The 22401-nt window shown below is 36.9% G+C and overlaps 1 protein-coding gene across 1 annotated transcript; it reads left to right on the top strand.

Moving 5' to 3' along the window:
- Positions 1–1406: 1406 nt before the first annotated feature.
- On the top strand, positions 1407–20926 carry RAB12 (RAB12, member RAS oncogene family). Its single transcript, XM_081324843.1, has 6 exons — positions 1407–1733; positions 8121–8181; positions 16234–16372; positions 17641–17730; positions 18273–18377; positions 19765–20926. Exons 1-6 carry the CDS (start codon positions 1496–1498, stop codon positions 19876–19878), a joined length of 747 nt encoding a protein of 248 aa, XP_081180969.1. The 5' UTR covers positions 1407–1495; the 3' UTR covers positions 19879–20926.
- Positions 20927–22401: the final 1475 nt, after the last annotated feature.

The raw sequence follows: 22401 nt of genomic DNA, 5'->3' as shown, positions 1-22401 counted from the left end.
GCTACTCCATTTCTTCTGAGGGATTCTTGCCCGCAGTAGTATACCTGATGGTCATCTGAATTAAATTCACCCATTCCTGTCCATTTTAGTTCGCTGATACCTAAGATGTCAATGTTTAGTCTTGTCATCTCTTGTTTGACCACGTCCAGCTTTCCTTGATTCATGGATCTTACATTCCAGGTTCCTATGGAGAAAAAATCTTTACAGCATCGGACTTTCCTTTCACCACCAGACATATCCACAGCTGAGCGTCCTTTCGGCTTTGGCCCAGTCGCTTCATTCTTTCTGGCGCTACTAGTACTAGCCCTCTGCTCTTCCCCAGTAGCATATTGGACGCCTTCCGACCTGAGGGGCTCATCTTCCAGCGTCATATCGTTTTGCCTTTTGGTACTGTCCATAGGGTTTTCATGGCAAAGATACTGGAGTGGGTTGCCACGACAAGGCAGTAATCCATGAAGGGGGTCTTCCTACTTACCCCCCAAAATATCATAACTAAGCAAACTGCCCTGTTGCAGGGGCTTCCACAATAGGTTTCAAAAAAATCAAGATGGCAGCTCTGATTGTGTAATCACGTCTTGCCTTTTTGTAGTACAGATATAAAAAAGGGATACAGCTGGCATTCCCTAGTTGCACCTGCCACCTTGACTTGCTTGCTATCCCTGCAAAGATTAGGAACTGTGTTCTAGACCACCACTTTGATTTTGGCATTGCAAACTCTTTCCCCGTGTAGGAAGCCCAGATGATAATTAACATTAATTATTAAAATGCAGTAACGACTGAAAAGTTGACAAGTCTTCCATACCAGTTTTGCCATTAGTAATGGGCAGTGATGCTTGAAGATAAAGGCTACTTTATATTTATTTATTTATTTATTTATTTATTTATGGGACTTATATGCGGCCCTATCTCCCGAAGGACTCAGGGCGGCTCACAACAATGAAACAGCTATAGAGAACAGTAATACAAATATTAAAAAAGAATTAAATTACAAAGCCCCATAATTAATTACTAAAACCAATAAAATTAAAATAATATTAAAAAAACCCCATCCTCAGTCCAGGTCGGCCAGTTGGAATTATAGTAATTTAAAAGGCACAGCTCGGACAGAGATTTTAAAAACACACTCCCTGTAAGAACTATATCCACAGCCATGGGATACGGGAAGCTTGAGGGGTACATGACCTGCCCATTCTTCCAGACCACTACTGATTCAGGTGATCAAATATGCGGATAAATTTAACAGACGGTTCGCGTTTCCCACCTGCAGTCCTCCTGGCCGCAAGGGGGCGCATCTTGCCATCCACCGTCTAGGGCCGCCTCTGGCTTCACTTCCGGGCGGTTGCACCCACTGGCTGGACCTCGGTTTTCTATTTTCTGTTTCTTCTCTTCTTCTCAGGCCGGGGCAAGGTGTCGCGCAGGGCGGGCGAGGGCAGCCGGTCTCGGCCGGGCCCTGACTGAGGTGGCGGGGAGTGGGCCGCGCGAGCCGCATGAGTGGATGGAGCCGGGCTCTGGGCTGCAGCGGAGGGGGCCGGGGCTCGGCGGGGGCGGGCTGGGCTCGGCCGGGGTCTCTCCCGCGCTATCGGGGCCTCAGGCCCGCCGCAGGAAACAGCCGCCGCGCCCGGCCGACTTCAAGCTGCAGGTGATCATCATCGGCTCGCGAGGCGTCGGCAAGACCAGCCTGATGGAGCGCTTCACGGACGACACTTTCTGCGAGGCCTGCAAGTCCACCGTAGGTACGAGAGGGCCGGGAAGAGAGAGGAAAAAGGGTTGTTGCCTTGCCTTGGGAGGAGATGGACGGCGCCAGATCGCGTGAGAGGCGGATTGGGGGGGCGAAGGGCAGCCGAGGTTCGCCGTTCAGGGCTGGGCAGGCGTTGGATTTGCCCTTTGAACTCTTCCGCTTTTTCTTTCCTGGGGACGCTGCTTCCCACTTATGCCGGGGCGCATCCCGAACAACGACTGGCCTGAAATCCTCTCCCCTCCTTCCCTCGCTTCCACGCGCTCCGTGCCCCGATCTGAAAAGTGAGGATAACTCGCAGGATGTATGTCAGGGAAACACTTACTTTTAGAAATAAATGTGGTGTTTTCCCCCCCACCTTTCAGATGTGTAACTTCCAACTCCCGGAATCCCCCAGCTATAGAATTCTGGGAGTTGAACGTCCTTAAATCTTAAAACTGCCCAGAAAGAGAAACGCTGATATATTGCATTGTTTTAGAACAGGATGGAGAGGCAGGAGTTCTTGGTTCATCAGGGAAGAAATGAAAAATAAGACTGCCAATACATCGGTCCTTTTATACGCTTTTCTGTACGCTTTACATCTGGGATATTGTGAACACCTCTCATCCGTAATATTCTTTTGCTTCAGAAAGTGTAAACTGTAAGAACCTACAATCCTCAATTAAAATGATTAGAATTATTCTTTCATTAGGAAATGTTACAAACTTTCACAGAATTTGTTTCTGTAATTAGGTTTGGCTATTTAGAAGATTAACAAGGGACGGGGTGGCTCAGTGGGTTAGGACGCTGAGCTTGTCGATCAGAAGATCGGCAGTTTGGCGGGTCGAATCCCGAGTGCCGCGTAGCAGAGTGAGCGCCTGTTACTTGTCCCAGCTTCTGCCAACCTAGCAGTTCGAAAGCACATAAAAATGCAAGTAGAAAAATAGGGACCACTACGGTGGGAAGGTAACAGTGTTACGTGCGCCTTTGGCGTCTAGTCATGCCGGCCACATGACCACGGAGACGTCCTCGGACAAGCTTTGAAATGGAGATGAGCACTGGCCCCTAGAGTCGGAAACGACTAGCACGCATGTGCTGGGGAACCTTTACCTTTATTTAGAAGATTAAAGTGCCAATTGCATAAAGGGGTTAAGGCATCATGTGAGAAAGAGGAGACCATGAGTTTTAGTCCCATTTTAGGCACAAAGCCAGCTGGGTGACCTTGGGCCAGTCACTCACACTCAGCCCTAGGAAGAAGGCAATTACAAGCTACTTCCGAAATCTTGCCAAGAAAACTGCAGCAATTTGTCCAGGAAGTTGCTGGCTCAAAGGCTCCCTCAAAAAAGATGATATTTGTCGTGGCTACTAAAGTGGTTTTTTTTTAAACAAGCATCAATGGGCCTTCAATAATCACAATACAGTATTTGTCCACTGCTACTGCAGGCACATTCTGAGGCTCATTCTGACTATTTGGATATGGCCGTGGTCAATTGTGATCTAGCTGCAAATATTTACAAGGTTGTTTTTTTTTTAAAGGCATGTGGCTGTAGATTTCTATTGTTTTGTTTCTAGAGTGTCATATTTTAACTCCAGCGTGATAGCTTTTTCTCATTGGAAGAAGCCAGAGAGGGAAACTTTAAAGGATAAGATAGTTTTGGTATCCAGAAAAACCTGAACAGTGCTACATTTATGCCATTTGACAACATAGAAACAGATCAGAGAAAGATTTGGTTTTAAAATTATCAACCATTTGAAATACTCCTCCATGGTTTATACATTTTTCCTAAGGAAAAATGGGTTGTCATGGGGCAGTGCTATGCATATTTTTTCAGAAGTAAATTTCACTGTTTGCAATAGGATTTATTCCAAGGTGAAGTTAGGACTTAGTATTTTAATACAATTCTTTTGAGTGAAACCTTTATGGATTACTTTTAGTAATCTATAGAATTCCTGCTTCTAATAATACCACGCATTTCTTTTGTCTCTTGGGAAACCTCTGGATTTGTATGCTTAATTTGAATTGGAAAGATAATTAAGTTAATGAAATGCATTAGCTACATCTGTTTCCTGATCAACACATGAAGATTGATGTTGATGAGCAAGTTGCTTTCCATAAAAATTATACTGGCAGTAGTGACCTCTTAAAAGAAATATACACTGAACTTCATTTACTAGGTTCCCTAATATGTCTTGAAAACCACTATCCTAAAATACACTTCAGAAACCAGTTAGGTAATTCTAGGAGTTCATTGTACCTATAAATAGATATGTTATTCTTACTGGAATAGACAAATTAAGAAATTAATTTCCTTGATCAGAGCAGACCAGATTTACCTTTCCTAAAATATTTGTTAAATAAACATCTTTATTGTTTATTTGTTTCACAAGCTAAAATTTCATAGTTGTGAAATAAATGTAGCTGGAACTTGACAGTAGAGGCACTTGGAATTAAGGTGGTTGATACATTGTTTTAATAGTCTGCTTTCTTTATTCCTATTTATTTATTGTAATAGAATCTTACAGCAATCTTATAATATTTAACTCAAGACCAGTGATGTTTGCATACTAGTGAGACTTTATAGGACCGTCCACTGTATAAAATTGCAGGGAATATTTCTGTATGCTTTTCTTTTTACTCAGGTTAATGATAGGTTGATATACATTTAAATGTATTTATATAAGCCTCACTGAAATACATTTTAATACATATAATTTGCATATACTACATTAGATTTTTAAACTTAATAGTTCACTCTTGATTTTTTTTTCTTTTATCATGATTAAAAGATGGGATTTCTCTTTATTTAATCTTGGATTAATTGCTATAAATGTAACTTAAATCAGAATGTAGTTATATTATAGGTATAATAACATTACTTTGGCTTCAGTCCTATACTTTGGAGCATATCTCATTGCAATCAGGAGCACTTACTTCTGTGTAAACATGTACCAGGTTGCAATACATGTTACTTTTAATAGTAACTTACCAACACTCATATGTATACTAACTTTAGAAACTGGAAACATGGATTGCAGAAGTTAATGAACAGTTCTGACTCATTTTGGGGGGGGTTAGTAGCTGGTATTTCCTACATAATGTACAAAATGCCTCTTAACATCTGGAAAATCCATTTCCCATCTTCCTATCTTGTGCTTTACAATATGAGAATAGTTATTATGCCACACACCCTGCCAAAACTATTTCTGTAAACCTCACATATCCACACTTTGGTTGGGTTACTTGGTTTGTTGGTTGATTACTTGGTTAGTTTGTATTATGTAGCTTGATTACTATATAATACTAAGTATTATACACATACATAATATTACACATTTCCACACTTTGGTTACTTGTTTACTTAGTATTATGTAGCTTGGTTACTGCATAATACTAACCCGCTATATGAATATATAGATCACACGTGTAAGTTTTGGGACAAATTTAAATTGTCTCCTTTCTGAGTTGAAGCGTAATTTAGAAGTTAATTGTAAATAACATGTTTATTTGATCTACTTCATTTATCTTTTTCAAGAATAGATGTAGGAGTAGTGTCAAACCAGAAACTATTCAAAGCTGCAAACTGCGACCTTCTCAAGTAGTCCTACACTATCCTGAATAGTGGATTTCTACTTCCCAGGGCACTTTGTCCATTAATCATCAGCGGTTTGTCTTGACCAGTCTACTGCTACAGCCAGGCGGAAGTATAATATTGCCACCAAGATTTTAGCATTTGGCACCAGTTGAAAGGAGGGAGAATATATTGGTAACATTTAATGACAGAATTCAGAATGCCCTTTCCAGTAGTAGAACTTTACTTAAGTTCTACTGAGCCTTTATAACAGGGATCCCCAATCCCTGGGCCAGGGCCCAGTGTTGGGTTGCAGCCCATCGGGAAGTGGGCCACAGAAGTGGTGGGTGAGCACCCACATGCACATGAAGTTTCATTGTAAAAGCGATGTACGCATGTGCAGAACCATCCCTTCCTCCTCCTGCCTCCACCAGTCTGCCAAGCCAGAAAGGTTGTGGACTGCTGCTGTATAACGTATAAAGTAAAATCATCACAACAGTCCCATGCACCAATGTTCCTTAGATCATATGATCATGATCTAGGTCAGGGGTGTCAAACGGCTGGCCCATGAGCCAGTTTCATCATACTAAAGCCATGCCTGCCCCATTGCCGGCAATGCAAAAAGAGTCGCAATACATCACTACACATAACGTGGCGAGTTGGACACCCGTGATCTAGGTGCTTGGATTGTTTGCCAAACAATAATGTAATCACCATTTGTAATCTTTGCTGACTTCCCCAGAAACTCAGTGGGAAAGCTGGCAAGGAAAGTGACAAGCTGCTGAATAACCATTTGTTCTGGATTGGACTATCTGTGAGAGCTAACAAAATTAAAATTGAATTAATGTGTAGTAAATAAATGCTGGTTTTGAAATTAGAATCAAAATCCATGTTGAGTTATAAACATCTGAAGTAATATAAGAAGAAACAAAACAGGCATGATTTTATTTTATGATTAACTTCACTTTTAGTTTTGGATAATAAACTATTTGAGATTCTTATTATTTTCAATTACATGAAAATGATTACATGACTTGCAGGACTTTATCCACTGTGTGGAAATTGCTGTGAAAATCTCACACCAATGGTATTTATGGTTTTATCTTAGCATTTTTCAGAATACACTGTACTCTATGCTAATTGTGTGAGTTGTAGAGTAGCACAGGCTGCACAGCTGTAAACAGCACTGATAAAACAATGTTTTCATTTTACAGTCTTGCAGCATTATGAAGGCCATCTTTCTAACCTGTGATTTGGTCATGCAGGGCCAAGTCTAATTCTGTATTTGCTTTTTTGCCCTTTGGCCTACTTGTTTCCCAATTGACATAGCTTACATAGACTGCAATTCTGTGCACTGTTATCTGGGAGTTTACTCGAATGGATGCAAAGAGATCACTTCTGAATGTGACTTTTGGCATGCCACTGAAAAGGATGGTCTTTAACCCCTCTTCCAGTTTTGCAATGATAGTCTGAAGTCAATTTGTGAAGAAACATAACCTTCTGTCATGAGTAGTAAATAAATAGGAATTGCCAACCCCTTTAATTGCTTTCCTGTGCATTTTTTCCTCTGCCTACCATAATTCTCACCTGTCTTCTTCAAGAACACAAAGTGCTGCTATTATCATTTTGTAAGCAATCCTTGGGGTTCCTGTCCTAATACATAAACAGTGCCAAAGAGTACCTGCTAATAATTGTGTCTAAAAGAGTACACGTAATTTTCCTTCCTGTAACTTAGAGATAAAACCTCTAGATGGTGGGAGAATGTAAGTACCTCAGACTGTGTTAGTCTTTCATAAACACTTCATGTTCAAATGGAAAGAAAAACAAAGGTGGCCAGTGACAATAATAATAATAAGGCAAATGAGTATTTTAGAAGTACTATAAGGAGTAGTTTCTCCTTCCAACTCAGCAAGGTGAGAGACAGGCAGTTATGTAACTCTTAAATCAGATAATCTACATCTAGAGATGATATGACTTAAAATCCAAAAGAGCAACTGAACACATTTCAGGCTTTCACTGGTCAATTATTTTGGGAAATTTGATCCGTTTTTTTCACTGATCCATTTTTTAGAGTGTTATATTATTATGATAACACCTATTGGAAAAGTAAAGGCCCTGTATTCCTTCAGGTATATAAAACAAGTTGAAAATATTTAAATGTCTAAAAATGTTTTTGTCATATTTTATGTACATTAGAAAATATTGTCTGTGTATGTAGTATATCTTTATATTGTCAATGAATAATGTTTCTGTGAGTTTAATGTATTTTTAATAAATATTGTTTGAAGCCGGTGATTCTGCACTCATGGCTGACCGACCATTTATCTCATCCATTTATAGTGTATTCTCAAGATCAGATTTCAGTATACTGTGGTGTAAGTTATAATACTTAGGGAATATATATGAAACATGGATATAATGGAGGGTCATTTTTTGAAGTTTGGGGGTTTATTGGCAATAGTGAAACAAGCATATCACAGAATGCCACATAAATTCCATGTGCACACTAAAGATGAACAAAATCAACCCTTGATTTTTCTAGCATGATCTTTCCTTCCACTGAGTTTGATCAAACTAGAAGTTTTTTTAATATAAAGTTTCAGATGGTTCCTATAAAACTGGTCAAGGTATGAGACGCATCTAGTTTGATTTGAGTAAATTATAATATCGAAATCTTTTTATTTATTGAAAGCATTTTCAGTTTTGCAGTTAAGATCCAGATGCAATATCTGTCTTTTATCTCTTCAGCTTATATATGAACAGGCACAAAATTATCATACTTGTATTTGCATTTGCTACTTATTCCTCCTCTTTTATTTACTGTATTTTGTTTATAGGTGTTGATTTTAAAATCAAAACAGTAGAGCTAAGAGGAAAGAAAATTAGATTACAAATCTGGTAAGTAAAAAATAATGCAACCAGCAGAATGTTCTTTTAAGTTTTGTGTTCTTGCATGGTTGTGGTATGATGCCTAATATAATTAACTTTTAACTCACTTGCTGCTGGATTTTTCTCTCACACACAGCATATAACTACAGGAACAAGCAATTTGTGAAGTAGTGATCAGAAAGTAGAAATACCACTTTAAAATAACGATATATTATTTATTGAACTGTAGTGTTCCTGTCTTTAAACCAAATCATTTTACAATAATAAATAATAGTTCATTAAATTATTTTTTTAAGTTACGTAAAAATTTATTATATTTATTTATATTCTGCCTAACTTCCAGGAACTTCAAAAAGATCAGTTAAATAAGGAGAATATATTTTAATGATTTCATACTTGAACAATTATCAATTGTTTTTTGGCTTTAAAAAAGCTGAGTTGGGTTTATTTATTTATTTATTTATTTATTTGATTTGATTTGATTTGATTTGATTTGATTTGTATACCGCCCTTCTCCCTAAGGACTCAGGGCGGTTAACAGTGACATAAATAACAGAATGCACAAATACAGATATTGAAAACAAATTAAACCCTAATTTTGCCCAAATGCAGAAGATAGTTACCTTAAAACAATGATTACAACAGAACCTGTCAGACCAGACCGGATTGCTCAAAGAGATATGTTTTTAGGTCGCGTCGGAAGGAGCGAAGGTCGGGAGCCATCCGGAGCTCAACCGGTAAACGGTTCCATAGGTCAGGCACGCCCACAGAGAACGCCCTCCCTCTGGGAGCCATCAGACGGCATTCTCCGAATGGCGGAACCCTTAGGAGGCCCTCTCTGTGGGAGCACACTGGACGGAGGGACGTTGACGCTGGCAGCAGGTGATTCCTAAGGTACTCTGGACCCATGCCATGTAGGGCTTTGAAAACCATTACCAGTACCTTGAATCTTATCCGGAGGACAACTGGGAGCCAATGCAGCTCACGGAGTAGAGGTGTAACATGGGAGTATCGGGAGACTCCCAACACAACTCTTGCGGCTACATTCTGTACCAGTTGGAGCCTCCGAGTGCTCCTCAAGGGCAGCCCCATGTAAAGAGCATTGCAGTAGTCTAAACGAGAGGTCACGAGTGCATGAGTGACCGTACATAGGGCATCTCGGTCTAGATAGGGCCGTAATTGGCGCACCAGGCGAACCTGGGCAAAGGCTCCCCTAGTCACAGCTGTTATGTGGTCTTCCAAGGAGAGCTGTGAATCTAGGAGGACTCCCAAGTTACGAGCCCTATCTGTGGGGGGTAATAACTCACCCCCTATAGAAAGAGATGGGTTGTCTAGCTTTCTTCTTACAAAAAAACAAATTCTAAAGGGAAAATAATAGTGCAGCTATAGTGCCTCCTTCTCAGTTCCAGCATCATTTTTTGAATCTAAATATTTAATTGGTAGTTTATTCACAGTATTAAACTTGGATAGGTTAGGAAAGTCTCTCCCATCTATGATATTGGCACCCATGAAAAAAATGAAATGAAAAAAATACTGTTCTGTGATTGGTGATCTCTAATAAGAAAAAAATATATAGTTTTAACTCCTTATGGCCAAAATATGAGTGATGATTGTCATATGCAATTTCTATGTTATTTAATTTCTGATAAAATTTTAAACTAGCACATTACATATTACAAAATTATTCACACTGCTGTGGTGAAAAAAAGCTGTTGTGAGAGATTAATCCAGCTTTATTAGGACAATCTTCTTTAAGCTAGCTAATGTTATTAGCCCAGTGTATTAATAGTACATCTTGCATAATTAATAGTAGTAATAACTACTAGATATGTTAACAGCCTAGCAGGGATGAGGGGGGATTCAGTGGTTGTTTGGATAATACCGTAGAAACAGTTTAGTGATTCTTCTCTTGCACAGATGCAGTCAATTCAGTTTACTAACTCCTCTTGGCAGGTCACCATCAAGTCTGTTTGTCGCACCTTGTGTTTGTCTTGCTTCCATCTGAGTTAATTGCTGTTGCATCTTTCGTATCATCCGTTACTCTAATACTTGAAAATTATTGGCATGACTTCATTCCTCATCTGTGTTCCCATCCGGAATCCTAAGGCCACAGAATTGGTACTTGAGCCAGAATGATGGTTAGCCATGATGGTTTGTACTGAAGCTAATAATGAGGTAATGTAGATTTTTTAATGTGCCACTGTGTTTTAGAGTAAAGTTAACCAATTGTTGTGGCTTGGTTAGATGATACTCAGAACAGTCTAGCTTTTGAAAAGCTACTGGGTGTTCAGTCCTTACTAACACATGATAGACACATTTTTAGTTCTGAAATGCATAATATTTCTTTAAATATTTCAGTGAAGTTTTTAAAAATACATTAAATTTAGGGCTTAAATAAATGGAGTAGTATTTCATTGCAAATAAAGCTCATATAAGATTTCCTACACTAATATATAATAACATTCGCTAATGATGTTTGCCTAATTAGTTGTTTAATACTCAAGACTATGTATGTAAAGCTTTTCCTTGAAGGTATGGAAAGGAAATCAAACAGTCCCTGTTATTCAATCTTCTCTGTATTCCATGTCATTCAAATCTCTCCACCCTTTCCAGGGGAAAAAGGTTAGAAATTACATTAGAAACAAAGACTGAGAAGATGCAACAGACTTGAGTCAAAGTTTCAAAATAGCAAAAGGTGAGCATTCTTTTCAGAATGCCAAAGATCTTAAATAATAAAAGAACCTTTCCCCAGACAGATTGCCATGACTATCTGCAATGCTAAACAAGCAAAAAACCGGAAGAAAACAGGGTGTCTGACTCCAGAGCGTCCCCTTTGGGGATTCCAGTTAAACACACTTTTTGAAATTCCTAGAGGGTGGGTAAATCTTTTGTGAGCTTTTGAGGAGCAAGGCAAGGGCTTGTTAGGGAGTGCTCAGTGTGGCCACTTCTGACCAGCAGATCCTGTACTGTGCTCTCGGAATAAATTTCTCCTCTGCTTCAAATTGCCCTTGTTCTACATTCTTTAGTCCTACTTTGGAAATGGCCGTACAGTAGTTTCCTTCTAACTGTTGTAAGGCTTTTTTCGATTCAGTGGAGTTAAGTAAAGCACACAAGGATTTTTCTCATCCATTTGAATTAATGAAGATGCACTTTAGATGAAAGACTTTCACAATACAAATGTGACTAACACTACATTTTAATATTTGGACATATTTCTCATTCAAGCTGTAGGATTTTCCTTTCTCCACCATTTCCCAATTCATTTCCTAAAAATTGGGAATCTTATTCTCTGTCACTGTTGCATAATTTCCTTAAGAACTGACTTCAGCTGTAGAATTAAGCAGAAAGAATGTTAAAGAATCTGGGCTTCAAGCTTGACAAATGTTTCTGGATATCTTTTATTTCCTGTAAAAATAAATCTGATTAGCAATGGATGGGACAGCACCAAGAGATTCCGGGTTGGAAGGAGGGAGAAGGCAGTTATGAACCATTTCTGTTTTGTTGTGTTTAAGAATCCAGTTTATAGGAAGGACACTTTAGTTTTGATTACACAGTTAAATAAGTATTGTTCCTTTACTTGTTCTTCTGTTCTGTTTAGCACAAAACAATGATTTAATCAAAGCTAGAGTTCAGGTATATGCTTTTTATTTTAAGTATGCCTTTATATTTAAGCCTTCTAGCCTTTGGTAAAGCTAATTTTCTGGTGAACAGGTGTAATTAAGACTTACATTTTCAGCAAAAGCAATACATCAAGAGATGCTGATTATTATATTAGAAATGGTAGCATTATCATTATGTTAGGAATAGTAGTACATACTTATCACACCTTATTTTCATTTTATTTAGAAGTGCTTACATAGGCTACTTGGTCAATATTCTTTCCTTTTGTTTGTCCAGTTGTGATAGGATCCCCAATTTGATAGGATTACTTGCTTAAATTAAATAGAAATGGGAGTGTCTTGGCAGCAGTGAGTAGAAAACTGACTGTGATAAAATGTCACCAAATACCAAATGTAGCATTGTTGTTACTGTTAAGGCTGAAGAACAAATTGGAACAACTTCATAAACATATGGCACAACATAGGAGAACAAACCCATCAGGACAAGATTCAGCAGTCCATATGGATTTAAAAGACAAAGGCCACTCTTTCAAAGACAGCGAAGTCCACATTTTGGACAGAGAGGGATGTCTGTCTGAAAGAAGGGTCAAAGAGATCATCTATGTCAAAATTGAATAGCCCTCTCAACAGAAGGAGAGGGATACAACATCATATATCTCCAGTCTACAACACCATCCTTTCAGCAGTTCCAAGAAGCTCCACACACATTTGCACTACTCAGGTGACCCTGAAGACACAGATAAGCCTCCAGGTATCACTAACAACTCACTAATAGAATGCAAATGACCAGCTATCTGCAAGGAATATAAATCTTTCCATTCCTCACCATCCAGTCAGAGCTGAAGAAGCTTCTTGGATAAGAAGCTAAATGTCTTCAAAGAAAAACAAGAAAGTCCAGTTGCCTCATGAAAAAGCATCTTTGGGATAACAAATTGGAATCTTTCTTGGGCAGGCTACCTTTTCATTATCCAAAGACTAAATGGATAGGGTGAATATAATTGCAAAAAAACAGTGGTATGAAAATAATTATCCAGCTTGGGCCTCCTTGTAAAAATTGTCAGTGTAATGATAAATATACATGATAAGATCAGTGATAATGATGGATACTGATAATAATGAAATCTAGACAGAAACATTTGTTTCTGTCTAATGTGGGAGAGCAGCTGTTGTTTTTACATAGATATTTCCTTATTCTGCACTCTTGAATAGAAAGACTGGACAACCGTTTGTCTGAAATGGTATAGGGTTTCCTGCTTGAGCAGGAGGTTGGACTAGTAGACCTCCAAGGTCCCTCCCAACTCTATTATTATTATTATTATTATTAGTAGTAGTAGTAGTAGTAGTAGTAGTAGTATTTGACTTATGGATTCAATAGATTTATATCTGCCCTTAGAAACTGCTAGAGTTTGTAAATGGAGAACTCAGGGAATGCATACATATTTTCCAATGAATATATCTGAGATGTAGCATTGTCTTCTATATGATTTTCTATATAATAATGCTGTTTTTGTTCATTGATAGTATTAAGTCTTCAGTATATGCATACTGAAGGGTTTGTGGCTTGTCTTCCCACTGTAGCTATTTTGTCTCTGTAAATATTTATCCCGTTGATTGGAAAAACCTTCAAACCAAGCTTGTTAAGAAAGAGATTTTTGAGATAAAATAGAGTGCACACAGAAACATTTTTGTATGTGCATTGAGTTTAATGAATGTCAGTCAGAATGTTCATTTACTCTGTCTACATATGTATTGAACTGTCATAATGTATGAGAACTGAAACTGGTCTTAAGAATTGATAGAAGGCGGGATTAGATGATTATTGGTAGCATAATTAACATGGAAGGAGTGCTGATAACAAGATGGGTAGGACCATATATAGGGGTGGGCCTGGATTTGAGAAAAATACGAGTTCTTTATGCCTATTTTAGAACGTACTTTATGGTTATTGTGTATTCTTCCCAACTCAGTTTTCAGCACTCATGCCATGAGGCCCCAAAAAAGGGTCTTGGGGAAACACTGCAATTCAGAGTCACGTGTCCATTTCTGACTGAAAGAGTACTTTAGGCCTGCTTTGCCCCTCCCTCACGTTTCCAGGCCAGTAAAATTGATTTCCTTAAATAGCTGTTTTAATGTTAATATCAAGAATAATTTCTCTTTGGGGAGTTTCAGCCAGTTAATCCCTTCCTCTAAATTTCCAAGCCTTCAACCATTTATATGTTTTCTGTAAATGTCTGGCGCCATTTAATGGATTGTCTGTTGTGACCTAAGAATGTGATTTGGCATGTTTTCCATTCTGTCTTGGATAAGAAAATGCAATATTTGGGGAAACTTGGATCAAGTCTATTGTCTTAGAACAGGGGTTCCCAGCCAGGGGTGCTTGGGTTTTCAAAATTATAGTATATATGCATAATTTGTGGCCATTATTTTGAATTTTTGTAAGCGGTGTGAGAATATATCAGAAGTGTTCTAGGGGTGCAAGGTATGGAAAAGGTTGGGAACCCCTGTCTTAGAAGAACGTACCTTGAAGGTATTCCTGATGCTGAAGCTGTGTAAATCCTTTTCTAATCATATCAAAGCAAAAGCTGTTCACATCATGGCCAAATCAACCTTCTGACATCTAGAAAATGTAGATAAAGGCAGCTTCTCTGTTCTGCACACCAGGCTGCCCTACACTGCCTCTTTCTCTGTAAATTTGTTAGAGTCATACTCTCTTCCTTATATAACAAAAATGAAAATTTTAATTTGTGTGTTAGAAAAGGTACTAATAAGATTGTATTTGCTTTTTCTGGTCAGGATCTTAGAAAAAAGTACTGGAATTGCAAGTTCTCATCAAAAAAATTATGTTGATAAATGAGAATGCCACTTGAAAGACTAGTATTATAAATAGATCTAACTTTCCTCATACAAGAGAAAGAGGTTCATAAAGGCATAATGTTTTGTAAAGATAATATAGCAGTTTAATTATTTCAATATTCATAAAATATGCACCCTAAATCTATTAAGTGCCCTGTTCGAAAGGTACTATGGTACATTGATATTTGAGTTTATTAATGTAAGGCAGACATGTCAAACTCACGATGTCACATGACATCGCGCAACGTATCGGGACAGTTTTGCCATTGCCGGCAATGGGGTGGGCTCAGCTTCCAGATGACATGTCCGGCCCGCGGGCCAGCAGTTTGATACTCCTGATGTAAGGTATATCTGTACATAGTATAGGTGTGTGTATTTATAGGAAATGCTTGTGCTTTGTTTAAGGCAGCTGATTGTCTGGAACAGATTAGAACCTCATTTCTCTAAGAACTCAAAGTATGCATATTTTATATAAGGAATGTTCTAAAAACTCACAGCTTATAGGCTAACTTCAACTTTATTTTATCTATTTATTCAATTTATATCACCCCCCATGACACCCATGTGACTCTGTGATGCTTACATAATGAAAAAACCCAATTAGAAATAAAAAGAAAATAAAGGCTATTTATTCACAGTTACTCCATCTGGAGTAATTTAGAGTGATGATGTTATAGTAAAGTTAGCAATTATAGCAATGTTGACAAAACTAAAAGAATAACCTTAATAAGTATTCATCTCTTCCCAGTAAACCCAAAAACAGTATGACAAACTGAAAGGATTTCCTCTTCTACATGAATAAAACCTGTAACTGGGTTCCTAAATACATTTATTAAAAATTTAAAATTGTAGTTGTACCTTGATGAAAATTAATAGTTATTCTCAACTCAAATAGGATTGAAATTCTAAAAACAAAATCTTTTATAACATACAACATCTTTGAAACTCATTGGAACAAGGAAGATTTAATTATGAGAAAATGTGTTTGTTTTGAGATAAGTGATTTGAATATGAAGGAACAGGAAACATATGCTCAAGTCTTATCTCTTGCCATCAATGCTGCCCGTGAACAAATGGAGCAGCTCTGGACGCTTTCTCTGCCTTGTACTATCAGAGGAAGCGATAAAGTGATGTCCATATCTAGCTAAAACCCTGAGATTATGTAAATCCATGTCTCATTTCTCTGAACTTTCACTTGGCTTATGCTCTTGTGTTGTTGTTGTTTTTAACATACCACAATATATGCCTAGCCATAACTGGTAAGATTCTAAAGTAGAAGCTAGGTCACTAATAACAAGATTTATGATCATCATATTGCATGCTTGAATCTAGTCACATAGTTGTCTTGTATGAATTTACCACTGCAATCACTTACTGAATACATACAGAGAAACAAGATAGCGTCTGCATGCACATTCCTTTCCAAGAAATTATTTTCTTTGGGGGAGGTTTCTTTTTTTTTCTTCTTTAGCCCTCGCCTGTTTAGTAGGAAAAATGCAGACTTTAAGGCATAAAATTTATTATAGAAATTTGAGACGCTCTGTAAAGTAGTTAAATATTTGTATCTATATTTGCTGCTGCTTTTTAGGGACACAGCAGGTCAAGAAAGATTCAACAGCATTACCTCAGCTTATTACAGAAGTGCCAAGGGAATAATATTGGTATATGACATCACAAAGAAGGAGACGTTTGATGATTTGCCAAAATGGATGAAAATGATTGATAAGGTAAGTTTCAATTTCCCAAAATGAACAAGGTTGATTTTGGTCCTTACAATAGGTTTTATGTCTGTGCTAAATGTGGCAATTCAGCTCTGAAGAGTTCTCCTATTGCAGTGTGACCATTATCTAGATCAGGGGTGTCAAACTGCCGGCCTGCGGGCCGGAGCGTCACGGAGAAACCACGCCCATCCCATTTTCGGCAATGGGAAAAAGGTCCGATACGTTGCGTGAGGTCACATGACGTCGCGAATTTGACATGCCTGATCTAGATCACAGGTTGTCAAACTTGCTGTGTCACGTGACGTGTCACAACGTATTGCGATTTTTTTTGCATTGCCGGAGCTGGGGTTGGCGCAGCCTGCGTATGATGCAACCGGCCTGCAGGCCAGCAGTTTGACATCCCTGATTGAGATCTTTTGAGTGTTAGCTATCAGTTCTCTAATATTGCATAATCAGGTATTTCCACATTGTTAATTGTTAAAATTGAACAGGGTATAAGATTAAATTTCACAAATAAGCGATATGACCTTTTAAAAATAGGAAATCTTATGATTTTTACCTTTCATTGATTGATATTTAAGCATTAAGTGGTAGCACAAAAAAAAGCATTATGTAGTTATATGCCGTAAGCATTGAGACAAAGCTTTCCCTATCTAATATTATTTAGTACATTATTTTTCTGTTTTTCATTATTTTATAGTTACATAACAATATACAGGGACGCAGTGGCTCAGTGGGTTAGGACGCTGAGCTTGTCGATCAGAAGGTTGGCAGTTTGGCGGGTCGAATCCCGAGTGCCGCGTAACAGAGTGAGCGCCTGTTACTCGTCCCAGCTTCTGCCAACAGCAGTTCGAAAGCATGTAAAAATGCAAGTAGAAAAATAGGGACCACTACGGTGGGAAGGTAACAGTGTTCCATGCGCCTTTGGCGTCTAGTCATGCCGGCCACATGACCACGGAGACGTCCTCGGACAAGCACTGGCTCTTCGGCTTTGAAACGGAGATGAGCACTGGCCCCTAGAGTCGGAAACGACTAGCACGCATGTGCGGGGGAACCTTTACCTTTACCTTTAACAATAGTAAATTTGTATTAGAAACAATATACATCAAAAAGCCACCAAAATAAAGCACAATCATTCATGATAATATGTGCACAGATCCATAGTGTGATTTATAAAGAACATACTGGTCAAATATCTTCACTCTCTTATATGAAAACTAAAGCCTCATCTGGAAACAGATGATTTTGTGTGTTTTTTTCTTTTTTCTTTCCAGTATGCCTCAGAAGATGCAGAGCTACTGTTGGTTGGAAATAAGTTAGACTGTGAAGTAGACAGAGAGATTAGTCGGCAACAAGGAGAAAAAGTAGGTCAAGATAAAAGTCAACATTCATTCTTGTGGAAATGTGAAGATCACAGAAGTTAAACATTGAATATATTTGTAATATCAAAACTATTTCCATTTGTTTGCCCTTAAGCACTTCTTAAGGCTAAGGTCTTACAAGTGATGTACAGAATAATCCAATAAGGTGATCACTGAGGATTTCTGATTAATTTATATCAGGATTCTATATCTCTTATGTTAGTTTCCAAATCTTGATACGTAAAAAATAGTGTCATTTATTCAGAGGAATTCTGCCACTGAGATATTTGCAAGGAAATAAAGATTTACTAGGATTAGAAATCACCATAACAGTAAAAATAAAATTTTGAAAGACTAGTTCAATTATTTTCAATGTTAACTATTTTTAAAAATGATTTTTAAAATATTACTCATTTATAATTAAAATTATCTAATGTTATTGTAGTATATAGTAAGTTTTAGGAAATTGTTTCTCAATTCAGTGCAAGATGTTTGTGATTGAACTGACCCAGTAATATAAAACTTTATTTTTTTTCCCCTAATAGTTTGCTCAGCAGATAACTGGGATGCGTTTTTGTGAAGCTAGTGCCAAGGATAATTTTAATGTGGATGAAATATTTTTAAAACTAGTTGATGACATTTTAAAAAAGGTAAATGATCTTTATACTGTAAGAAGTTAACTTCCTGTGAAATTTAATATAAGTAATCCCTAGAAATCAGTGGGATTTAGTCAGAGATAACTCTATATAAGTTAATATGTTGACTTTAATATGTTGATGTTTATGAAACAATTTTAGCAGCTTTTAATTGCTGAATTATTTCTGCTTGCTTCAGTTGGCAGATAAAACTATTTCATAGGATAATTGATTAATGTGGTTGAATGTTAATGTATATAACAAATAGGAAATTGTATGGATACTCCATTAATTTCTTTGATAAGAAATTTTAACGTAATCTTAATTTAAGGTACAAATGTAGACTAGATTGTGAAAGCAATACTATGCTTGCATTCTAGATTAGGTGTCTCATACTTATAGCCTAGGTACTATATACATTTTGTGTGACTTGACTCTCAAACACAGTAGAAGAGAATTCAGTTCAGTCTGTTTTGATGTCAAGGTGGTCTGATGAATGTTTGTAAGTTATACAGAAGTTGTCTGTGTCTCTGGATATAAAATGAAAATCTGGTGTTCTGAAGAATGAGAAATGCTGTCAGATAGTGGCCAAAGTGACTTGATCAAGAAAATAACCCTGTTGCACAGTAAAAATTGTTTTTCTATTTAATTAATTTATATATAATGGTATACAGCGATATTGTTTGTTTTATTCACTTTTTATTTAAAAGTGACTTGTAGCAATCTATGAAATACTAAAATGCTGCATTCTCAGACTAATTAACTGGTCTCTGCATGGCATTCATGACCATTTGAACTTGAAAATAGGTGTAGAGCAATATCACCCTTGGCCACTTGAAGATCTGTGATTTCAACTCCCAGATTTCCCCAGCCACACATCTTCATGTGGTCATGGTTGAGAAACATTGATATAGAGAGAATATACAGGTAGACTTTGATTTACGGCCACAATTGAGCCCCAAATTTGTGTTGCTAAACGAGATAGTTGATAAGTGAGTTTTGCCCCATTTTACTAAATTAGTTGCCACATTTGTTAAGTGAATCACTGCCATCGCTAAGTTAGTAACATGGTTGTTAAGTGAATTTGGCTTCTCTATTTGACTTTGCTTGTTGGAAGGTCGCAAAAGGTGATCACATGACCCTGGGACACTGCAACTGTCATAAATACCTGTCAGTTGCTAAGTGTCTGAATTTTGATCATGTAACCCCGGGGATATTTCAGAGGTCATAAGTGTGAAAAACAGTCATAAGTCACTTTTTTCAGTGCTGTTGTAACTTCAGTCTGTCACTAAATGAACCGTTGTAAGTCAAGGACTACCTTTACTTATAGATGTATGTATATTGGCTCCAGTAGAATTCTGTGTAAGATGCTGCTGACGTGTATTTTTGGTGTTCATTTAAGATGCCTTTGGATGTAATAAGAAATGAATTGTCCAACAGCATCCTGTCCCTACAGCCAGAACCAGAGATTCCACCAGAACTGCCTCCTCCAAGACCTCATGTCCGTTGTTGCTGACTTGCTATTGCTTCCCCCAGAGTGGAAAAGATGACAAGCAAAAAGAAAAGGGAAAGCTGCTTCATTCTGTACTACAATCACGTGGCAGTTGTTTGTTGCACTTTGATTCAGAGTCAAAACTACACACTAATTTTGTAAATATGCAGATATGCAAACCTAGATAGGATAAGGCTGTAACTGGTTAAATATTGCTCTTTCCACACCTTTTTTCACTTCTCTTTTCTCAGCCCTATAAATATTGTACAATTTGGTGGGGAAACAGTACTCCCAAACCTAGGATGTAAGAAATTAAATGCATACTTAATGATTCTCAACATAAATGTTGTAATAGTCCTCAATATAAACAGAATCTCTTAGTATATGGTGCTTTGATAGCTTTTTTAAAAGAAAATATTTTAAATTTCAACTCGACATATATAAAGCTTTCTGAAGCAGCATTATCCCTTATAAATTCAAAATTTCAACTCGACATATATAAAGCTTTCTGAAGCAGCATTATCCCTTATAAATTCAAATAAATTGCTGGTAAAACACTTCCGTGTATGGTTATTCAGAAGTAAGTTCTTGGTCACTGGGCTTACAGGTTTGTTCTAGGGTAGGGATTGATAGCCTTGAAGCCTTTGAGTGCAGTCCATCAAGTATCATAGTAGGCCTCCAGTCACTTCAACAGGTGATTTCAGGCAGGTACTACTGAAGTGAAGGGGGATTGTATAGCAGCGGGATTTTTTGAACACACAGGCAAATATTGTCACCAGTACTTCTTTATTTATTAACTTTCACCTTAGGCCATTTGTATGTGTGTACCAAGGCACTGTGTTCTGTATAGTTCTTAAAGGATGAATTGGCACCTTGACCTAATTAGTGTCCTCAAACATAAATTAATTAGCAGTCAGTTACTGTATAAAGCAAAGAAATATTTGCAAATTATTTTTTAAAAAAAGGTTTAAGAGTTATTTCTTCTGTCATAGACAAATTCTTTTAAAGTTATTTTTAAACCATTTCCTATGTTATAAGGAATAATGTATGTTTATTTGTCTGAAATAAATTGGAGATATATATATATATATATATATATATATATATATATATATATATATATATATATATATATATATATATATATATATATATATATATATATATATATATATATATATATATATATATTATATATATATATATATATATTATATATATATATATATATATATATTCAAAAATTCTAAGCTAAAGACGAATTGGATTTTTTTTGTTTTTATTTTGGTCATAATGAATTTGTGAACTGTATCTTTTTGGTATATCTTTTATTAAATCTGCGCTGTATACCTTAGTTGTGGTAAACCAGTAGTTTTGTATTTGAATAACTTGATAAGTCTTTAATGTTGTGGTATTGAAAAGCATTGTCATTCTATATTAATGACGTGCCAATAAACTTTTGTATTTATGAATGACAGTGGAACTGCATCTGTTACTGGAATGCCAAATCTCAAAATACTCTTCTCCTGAGGATCCAATTTTGAGAGAAATTGATAAAATTATCTCTATAGTTGGTTAAACCTGTATATGTGGATGTATTGACTTGCAACAAAATCTTACGCATGCTTTCTCAGTTGTGAATTCCATCGAATTCAATGCAATTCAATCCATTATCAGTGTTTAAGACTAAAAACCTAATCAAGCTGCTATCCTGTGGCTTGTTACAGTACTTCAAGATACTGTAGCAAAAGTAATGATGATTTATCAATGCATGAACTTCAGTTATATGTACTAAGCAATTAGTCTGAATTCTGACTTTTCTGAATTATTTTCTTCAGATTTCTGAGACAAAAAACCTACAGTTTAAGTATACAAAATAGTTTTTATTGAACTTAGTACACTTTATTTAAATCATTTAGGTCCAAATAATAAAAAAATGCACAATTGAAATGTATTTCTTCTACCACAATGTGCCTATACAAGTGTCATTCTTCATACAGATACTTTAAGGCTTTCTACCATAATTGATTAGATGAGGTTTGCCATTTTTGTACCACTGTAAACTTGTATTATAGATGATAACAATGAAAACAGACTTATGGACAATACATTTAAACTTGATAAACATTTAGGTGATTTTTTCCCTGTATTTAAAATGTGTTGTTTGCTTTCAATTCTTGAATAAAAGTATAAGAAAACAGATCTACATACATGTTTATATCTTACCAGCACTGTTTCTTCTAATATATGGATGAATTTATATATTTTGGATGCCTAGTAGGCTTTCAGGTGATAATTAAATATCCATATATACATAACATTTAAAAAGGCCTTGGCTAAAACCTGTGGTAACAGGGAAAGCCCATTAGGGGTCACTGGTTCACTTTATATAAAATATTTTGCATATTGCACAACATTTCTTAACTGATGTGTCTTGAACTGCAGTTTCTTCTTTACTACAGTTTTAATACAAAAAACAATCGTTGCCCCAAATAAATACAAAAAGGCAAGCTTGCACCTCCAGACAAGGGCATTAGGGTAAACATA

The sequence above is a fragment of the Vipera berus genome (assembly GCF_964194415.1).
Source record: "Vipera berus genome assembly, chromosome: 3".
NCBI classification, from domain to species: domain Eukaryota; kingdom Metazoa; phylum Chordata; class Lepidosauria; order Squamata; family Viperidae; genus Vipera; species Vipera berus.
Note: the sequence above shows the minus strand (reverse complement) of the source record. Positions and strands in the feature narration are given on the sequence as shown.

Bases quoted from the DNA above. Each gene is read 5' to 3' on its own strand.
- RAB12 (XM_081324843.1), top strand. From the start codon at position 1,496: ATGGAGCCGGGCTCTGGGCTGCAGCGGAGGGGGCCGGGGCTCGGCGGG. The intron at 17,731-18,272 runs GTAGGTCAAGAT...TTCCCCTAATAG, and splicing joins GTCGGCAACAAGGAGAAAAA to TTTGCTCAGCAGATAACTGG. The intron at 18,378-19,764 runs GTAAATGATCTT...TGTTCATTTAAG, and splicing joins TTGATGACATTTTAAAAAAG to ATGCCTTTGGATGTAATAAG.